This window comes from Balaenoptera acutorostrata, chromosome 1 (assembly GCF_949987535.1).
Source record: "Balaenoptera acutorostrata chromosome 1, mBalAcu1.1, whole genome shotgun sequence".
In the NCBI taxonomy this organism is placed as follows: domain Eukaryota; kingdom Metazoa; phylum Chordata; class Mammalia; order Artiodactyla; family Balaenopteridae; genus Balaenoptera; species Balaenoptera acutorostrata.
Genome location: NC_080064.1, coordinates 19,031,847 through 19,040,691, shown reverse-complemented (window position 1 = coordinate 19,040,691; position 8,845 = coordinate 19,031,847). Strand labels below are relative to the sequence as shown.

The 8,845-nt window shown below is 44.8% G+C and overlaps 1 protein-coding gene across 1 annotated transcript; it reads left to right on the top strand.

The window, feature by feature from the left end:
• The first annotated feature begins 2,259 nt into the window (after nt 1-2,259).
• On the top strand, nt 2,260-4,334 carry LOC102998418 (isopentenyl-diphosphate Delta-isomerase 1-like). Its single transcript, XM_057531632.1, has one exon. It carries the CDS (start codon nt 2,390-2,392, stop codon nt 2,975-2,977), a length of 588 nt encoding a protein of 195 aa, XP_057387615.1. The 5' UTR covers nt 2,260-2,389; the 3' UTR covers nt 2,978-4,334.
• The last annotated feature ends 4,511 nt before the right edge of the window (nt 4,335-8,845 follow it).

Below are 8,845 nucleotides of genomic sequence, written 5' to 3'. Positions count from 1 at the left end.
GTTGCGGCGAGCGGGGGCCACTCTTCATCGCGGTGCGCGGGCCTCTCACTGTCGCGGCCTCTCTTGTTGTGGGGCACAGGCTCCAGACGCGCAGGCTCAGTAACTGTGGCTCATGGGCCTAGTAGCTCCGCGGCATGTGGGATCTTCCCAGACCAAGGCTCGAACCCGCGTCCCCTGCATTGGCAGGCAGATTCTCAACCACTGCGCCACCAGGGAAGCCCGCAAACCCCTTTTTAAATTGAACACCTGTCTTTTGTTTCAAACAAGGAAGCTAAAATGTTGACTTACTGTGTACGTCTCTGAGGGTGAGATTGTCGGTCTCTGGCCAGCTGGGCCAACCCCTGTTCCCTTGGCCATGTAAACAGTACCGAGGTCTCGGCAAGGGTTTCCAAGAGGCACGAGGCTGGCAGGAGACCTTCACCACTCCTGGGACTCACACACATACATGCATTTCTGCAAGGGTTTCCCTGCAATGAGGCTTGTCTACATCCATGATTGAGCACAGAAGAGGAAGAACAAACTGGAACCATGGAGCTGGGGAAGGCTGGGGCTCAGGGCCAGTTCCTAGGAAAATACCCAGACCAAGCCCAGCGTCCTTTCTGGAACCAGCCGAGCTGCTTCGTGGAAGTAAATTCCAAATAACTAAAAGCTATCCTCACTATTGTCTTAGGCTTGTGTGAAGGAACCGCTTTATCTCTGTTCTGAAAACTTGTGTGTTTCTTAAGCATTTTTTCAAAGTTTAATTTCTGACAGAGGCTGAGCTTTCTATTAATTCTAAACTCCAGCTCCTTTATGGTCATTAAGTCATAAACAAAAAACTGTGGGCAGCTTTAGGAAAGAGCATGCTATTCAATATTATCATTTGTCAGGTGTGCTCAGCACTGAACTGTTTACAAAGCCCTTTCACGTCCCCAGCAGCCAGGAACTGCATAGTGGAAACTCCAGGGCCATGCATGAAAGATGTCAGGGGCAGAGCGGGTGATGCCTGGATGAAAGCAACATTCGCATTCTTTAGGGTAATGAGAAGATTATATATTGTTCTAAGATATTTGTAGTTATTTCTAATTTTATTTTATGTTTATGTCATATTTAGACATCTAATTTTATTTTGTTTATGTCATATTTAGACATCTAATTTTATTTTATGTTTATGTCATATTTAGACATCTCATTTTATTTTATGTTTATGTCATATTTAGATAATTTCCTAATGTTTGTTGGGGCCTACCCTAAACTGTTTTAAATAAAGAGCTCTATAAATAAAGAGCTCTATTTTTAGAGAAAAAGGCAAAATCGAATGGAAGAGCGTGTGCTCTTATTTCTCAAAGGTTTCTCACCTCCTTCTCGCTGTTGAGACTACAGGGTCTTGGGTTGGGTGCCCAGCAGCAGACCCAGAGGCGAGGACTGGGGGGTATAAGGCAGTGCAGCGATTCCAGAAAGCATCAACAGGGGAGCGGGAAGAGAGGGAGGGGAGGCAGCCAGTCCAGATGCATAATCAAACAGGTCATGGCTCTGGGCAACTAGGATTCAGTCCTCCTAGGGAGCTTTGGGAGTTCAGTGTTGGACCCTCCAGGTTTGTTCCCCTGCCAGGGACAGGAGCTGAGAGGTTTATCCACCACCTCCCATCAGTCCTGTGTAGAGAGCCACTCCCTCCCAGGGAGCTGCAGGGACTTGCAGTTGGAATCCATCAAGCTGAGTACATGAGAAGGGTGCTACAATGAAGCCAGAGCTGTACCTACCACCCTGGCAGCTCACCCTATTGCAACAATGGTCCATGGAAGGATACAGAAAATCCTATGTGGCGGCCTTGCAACCCAAACTCATTCCAGTAGATCTCTACTGGGGAGGGTCTCCCAGGTCCCACCAATTCTCCCACAAGGTAACAGCTGAAGACCTAAAAAAAATAAAACAGCCTGTTATTTTACCAGCAAAACGGGTTTATTCAGGAACAGCAAAGAATTGCAATTAGGGACATGCAACCTATGGTGAACCACAGACAAGTCCAGAGAACAAGGAGAGGAATGTTCCTTTATAGTGGAAAAGAGGTTAGTTGGGAGGGGCCATTATAAACACAGAGTCTATTGGAGGAAACTGGGAGTTCGAAGTGTAGTGCTTTTCATTGGCTGAGTTACAACAGTCTCTTATTGGCTAGGCTGTTGCCAGGCAAAGAGAAATTCCTCCTCCTGCTGGGTAGTAAAATAGTAACCCTCTTCCTGTTGGAGATGCAAAGGTATGTCTCTTTCTGTTGAGCCTGCAATTGACAGCGAGTGTAGAGCTTGAGAGTTCTCCCTTCAGTCCTCCCAACTCCATCTTAAATGAGGTTTCTGAGTGTCGTCCTCCGGCTGGTCGTCTTCTGAAGTCCCCGGGTCGGCGCGCAGGCTGGGCCGCGATGCCCGAGGTGAGCACTGACGAGCTGGACGAGCGGCAAGTGCAGCTCTTGGCGGAGATGTGCATCCTCATCGACGAGAACGACCGGAGGATCGGGGCGGAGACCAAGAAGAACTGCCATCTGAACGAGAACATCGAGAGAGGATTATTGCATCGAGCTTTTAGTGCTTTCTTATTCAACATTGAAAATAAGCTCCTTCTGCAGCAGAGATCAGACGCTAAAATTACCTTTCCAGGTTGTTTTACGAATACTTGCTGTAGTCATCCCTTAAATAATCCACTAGAGCTTGAAGAAAACAATGCAATTGGAGTAAGGCGAGCAGCACAGAGGCGTTTAAAGGCCGAATTGGGAATTCCCATGGAAGAGGTTCCTCCAGAAGAAATTAATTATCTAACACGAATTCATTACAAGGCTCAATCTGATGGTATCTGGGGAGAACATGAAATTGATTACATTTTGTTTGTGAAGAAGAACGTGACCTTGAATCCAGATCCCAATGAGATTAAAAGCTATTGTTACGTATCAAAGGAAGAACTAGAAGAACTTCTGGAAAAGGCAGCCCATGGTGAAATTAAGATAACTCCGTGATTTCAAATTATTGCCGAGACTTTTCTCTTTAGGTGGTGGGATAACTTAAATCATTTGAATCAGTTTGTTGACCATGAGAAAATACACAGAATGTAGATGTGGAGACGAATGATTACTGAAGTACTAAAGAATTTCTCTACTTAGTAAACTTAAGATGAATTTTTAAAAAACCCGGTTCCCCATTAGAACTCTCATTGGAAATATTGATACTTTACAACCATAATTTGTGTGGAAGAGAATTCTTGATTTGTGTCATACAACCCATATATGTTAACTGCAATTTGTTAAAAATATTTATGAGATTATTATAAAAAGAGCAAATAAACTTAATTTAACCTATCTAAACACATGGTTATGACAAATTTGAACAAATAAGTGAAGTTCTTCATTTTTTTATATATTGTGATAAACATTTTCAGAAGACTTGTAGAGCACTTTGCTCTTTGCCAGGTGCTTGACATATCTTTAAATTTTTATCATAGTCCAGAAAAATATGCAATGGAAACTATTTGCTTATCTACTTCAAAACAGTTCAAATTAACTTTTCAGATTGAGATTAATATAGACCAGATTCAAGGGAATTAAATGGTATATATCCTGATTTCTGTCATTGTTAATTTTGTGTTTTAATCATTCTGGAAGTATTTTGATACTTAAAGTCAAACATTGTTTTTGGTAATGACATTGGCTAGGTTAAGTCGTTTAAATAATCGTTGCTGATAAGCAAAGTCTGTGGTTTTCAGAGTTACTGGGAACAGACAGGCTATTTGTAAAATGGAACTTGGGTCAGTTGGGTCATACTCTACAACAGGGTATTTTAACCTTGGCACTGCTGATGTTTGGGTTGGATAATTCTTTTGGGGGCTCATCCTTTGTGTTGTAGGATTTAGCAACATCCCCAGGTTCTACATAAAAAATTGCTGTTGGCACCCCTCCCCCCATGGCAGCCCCAGTGACACCAGATGCCAAATGTCTCCTCGAGCACAGTGTCACCCACAGTTGAGAACCACTGTTCTGCTGAGTCAGACCGTGTTGTAGGGGGAAAATTATCAAAAAGAAAGGCTAACGTTCATGTTAAGTACATTTGGGCTATGGAATATGTGTGTATTCATATTTAAAGTACACTTTGACTAACGTACTTCTTTAAACTCTTGCCATAGACTTCTCAGATTTGAAATCTTAAGACAGCTTTATTATCTTTGAATGCTGTGTATTAGTAAGTAATGAAGAAAAAGATAAAAATTTGTTTCTTACAAAGCTAAATGTTTTATAAATTCAATAGAAAAATCCATTTGTTAACCCTGAACAGTTAATTTCAGGCAAGACTGTGTAGCTAATAGTAACTTTATTGAAAAATAAAAACAAAACTAAATTACCACAAAAAAAAAAAAAATGAGGTTTCTGTTAATTTTCACCCTGCCCAGAACTGTGCTTGCAGATTGTCTTCATTTACTAATGCCAGGGCAGGTTCTAGACCCAAGATGAGCTGATGCAACAAGTCCCTTTCCCTGGCATTCAGATGTCTTCCTGGCTGGCTTGGCCTGGAATAAGTAAGTTCCAACCTGCTCTGACACTATTTCCCACTCCAAAGAACAGGAAAGCTCAGGGTACAAAGACGAGAATGGGACCTCCACATGAGCTTCCAGGACGAGAAATGGACTGGATCCAGTCCATTCCTGAGGCCCAGCTGCAGCCCTGTCCTCGGCTTCCCTGCATCCTAGTTTTAAGCCAACTTCCAGAGCCTTCTATTACTCATGACCAAATATCCTTGCCAATTCACATTTCATGCATATTGCAGCTTGTAGTCAGGTTGGGGCATCTGCCCCCTTGAATGGGTGTGCAGTAGGTCCTTTCCAGAAACCAGGGCAGAACTTCCTCTCCAGGTGATCCCCAAGGGCCTCCATCCTGCCCACCTCACCTTTTGAGCTCCTCTTTGCCTGTGTGCTGCCAGCTTCGGGACAGTGGTGGGATGGCAGGGCTGCCAATTGCACAGGTTCTTAAAAGAACAGTGCTCAGGGCCGCTGAGAATGGGCAGCGTTGGGGTAATGGATGTTACATCCTGAGAACTCCTTTAGGGAAGGGACTGTTTTCTTCCCGGTACCAGCATCTGGCACAGGGTGGAAACTTGATATTAAATAAGTGAACGAAGGAATGAATGAGTGAATTGGTATATGAATTGGAGTCAGTAAGGGGCTGGCTGTGGCTGACTTACATATAAAGCAGCCAGAGATCTTGCATTAGATTCTATCCCAGATCCCAAATCCTGTCACATGTGGATGACTGTCCTCCCTCAACCCAGCGTCTGCTCCAAGGGGGTATGAGTGCTGCCCAGTGAGTGAAATGGTGAGGGAGGGGGCAGAAGTGGGAGACTCATTCCTGTGTGCACAAAATTAGGCTAAAGCGATGGGAGTTTGAGGGGGTTAAAAAAAACACTAGAAGTTATACTCTATCTAAATGAGTGAGTCAGTTCCATGAATCAATTACTCAAGAGATACTGGTTGGCGCCAGGAGCTGTTCCAGCCCAGGGTACCCCACCCCTTGGCTTATGATGATATAGGATGCAGGCATGTGACTGCAATTTATACATTATCAACAGTCTGTTTTTCCCCTTACTGCCTCTTTAAGTGGGTTAGGAGAAGAAGGTGGGGATCCCAAGGCAAGAATGCCTCAGAGTACACTGTCCTGGTGGGAAAAACCATCAGCAAGGGGTGGGAGGCCCCTCTCCAGGAGCCGGTCCCTCCAGGGTGAGTTCCATCCATTCTTGGGTGTTGCTCGACATATCCCACCCCACTCCAAGCCTTGGCTTCTCTGGACACTAAATGGATGTCGTGGAAGCCAGATTCCAACAGGGGCTCAGAATCCCCCACTCCAAATCCCATCTTTGAGTTCCAGGCCCTTTCATGGGATATGCCTCCTCTAAATAGCTCTAATCCAGCCTCAAAGCCTAAACTGCAGGTTGCAATGCCTTACTTCCCCCATCCTTGGAATTTGGCCTCAGAAACTACCACCAACTCAAACTTCTAAGGAGACATTTATGACCATAAATGAGGTTATGAGGTTATCCAGGGAACATCTACCATTGGTCACAGTTTCTCACTGAATACGCCCCGCAACCAAGAGCAGCCCATCCTAAAGGCAGCCCACCTTCGCAGGGAGAGCTGTTTCCTTAAATCAAAAGAAACTTGCGGGACTTCCCTGGCTGTCAAGTGGTTAAGACTTCACCTTCCAATGCAGGGGGTGCAGGTTTGATCCTCGGTCGGGGGGTTAGGATCCCACATGCCTCGCGGCCAAAAAACCAAATCATAAAACAGAACCAGTATTGTAACAAATTCAATAAAGACTTTAAAAATGGTCCACATCAAAAAATCTTTAAAAAAAAGAAAAGAAAAGAAAAGAAATTTGCCTCCTTAATATGTCCTCTTACTACCCACCCTGGTTTTCCTGTTTAGGGGTAGCTACACAAAAATGGGCTCGACCCTTCTCCATGCAGCTGCCCCTCCGATGCTTGCAGACGGTACTGGCGCCACACATTGCCCCCACCCAAGTCTCTTCTTTCCAGTCATAAACGTGAGCATAACTGAAGAAAAATATCGGACAGTGCCAAGTGCACAGCAGACCAGAGCTCTAGAAGGATTTTTTAAATATTTCTTTTATATTGGGATATAGTTAATTTACAATGCTGTGTTAGTTTCAGGTGTACAGCAAAGTGATTTAGCTATACATATACATATATCTATTCTTTTTCAGATTCCCCTCCCATACAGGTCACTACGGAGTATTGAATAGCATTCCCTGTGCTATACAGTAGGTCCCTGTTGATCATCTATTTTATACATAGTAGTGTGTATATGCCAATCCCAAACTCCTAATTTATCCCTACTCCCACCTTTCCCCTTTGGTAACCATACGTTTGTTTTCTAAGTCTGTGAGTCTGTTTCTGTTTTGTAAATAACATTTTTTTAGATTCCACATATAAGTGATATCATATATTTGTCTTTGTCTGACTTACTTCACTTAGCGTGATGATGTCTAGATCCATCCATGTTGCTGCAAATGGCATTATTTCATTCTTTTTTATAGCTGAGTAATATTCCATTGTATATATGTACCACATCTTCTAGAAGGATTTTTTTGAGTGAATCTGTGGTGGGCTGGAGTTGTCATGAGCATCTTGCAGGAGGAGAAATCATCCCAGCTGGCTTTGAAGAAGAGGGACTCTGGCTGAGGGAGAAGAAATGGCATCCCCAGAGATGGGTCCAGCTCAGATAAAGGCACTTGTTCAGTGTACTTATCTTGTGTAGTCACCTTACTCTTCCTTAGTATAAAATAATACATTTCCTGTAAGAACTTTAGAAAATGCAGATGAGCAAAGGAAGGAAAATAAAAATACCTTTAATTCTACTACCACCCAGAGATAATTCCATGAATATTTTCACATATATCCTTCAGACATTTTTCTCTACGTGTGTATGTGTTTTAACGAGCCTGTACCGTACATAGTTTGTGCCATGCTTCTTAGTTCCCCGACCAGTTCCCTTAGCAGTGAAAGCGCGGGGTCCTAACCACTGCTGGACCTCCAGGGAATTCCCCATGCTTCTTTTCATTTAACAAAATATGGTGACTCTTTACCAGGCCACAAAACAGTTTTCTCCAGGGTTATTTTGAAGGCTGCATTCGCCTTGCATTGGATGCACTTACCATTATGCATTTAACCAAACCCCTATTGTCAGACATGGATGCTGTTCCCTTTTACTTTTATTCTTTTTACTGTTAGAAATGATATCTGGATGTTCCCAAGTTCTTCAATAATCCAGATGTCAGGGGCTTCCCTGGTGGCGCAGTGGTTAAGAATCCGTCTGCCAATGCAGGGGACACAGGTTCAAGCCCTGGTCTGGGAAGATCCCACATGCCGTGGAGCAACTAAGCCCGTGTGCCACAACTACCGAGCCTGCGCTCTAGAGCCCACGAGCCACAACTACCGAGCCTGCGTGCCACAACTACTGAAGCCCGCACGCCTAGAGCCCGTGCTCCAAAACAAGAGAAGCCACCGCAATGAGAAGCCCACGCACTGTAACAAAGAGTAGCCCCCGCTCGCCACAACTAGAGAAAACCCACGCGCAGCAACAAAGACCCAATGCAGCCTAAATAAATAAATAAATAAATAAAAATAATCCAGGTGTCTTCCTTGTCATTAATAGTCCCACAATCATAGTTCCTCATGACATTGGGGGCCCAGTTCTTTCATAGGTTCCTTCCTCCAGGTGCTTCTGAGAGTCCCCAAGGAAGACCTCGTGTTCCACAGACCCAGACAAGCTGGGTTGCAGCTTGTCCTCTCGGCCAGCCAGCCCAGCTTGCTCCAGCGACTGCACCTCTCCCGACGGGCCCTTCTTGGCATTTTGTAACCTCTCTGGCCCTGATCTCCCCACGCCCCTTTGTCCCAAAAGTCATCAAAGGCCCCACATCCATCATAGTCCATTCAGGAACACAGAAACCTATTGAGTCTTTCAAACCAAGAGACTCTCACAAAGGGGAACTGGTTACCCAGGTGATGGAAGAGCTGAGAATCCAATCATGGATGGGAAGCAGCCCAGAGAGTCACCACAGCAGGCAGCTGCTCTGTCCTTTGAGCTAAAGGGGAAAATAGGAGGAGATGTTGTTATCAGAGCCCAGGCCACCTGACAGAGAAATGGTGGCAGCTGCCTGGCTGGAGGCAGCTGCAGCTCCAGAGGAGACACAGCCATTGCAGGGGATGCCACTCAGAGCTGAGGAAGAAGGGGAGAAATACCCTGACTTCTCTCCTCCAGCTCGCCGGCCGTCCTCCAGTGCCTCCCATTGGCTGGACCTAACAGGAAACCATTGACAAAGGAG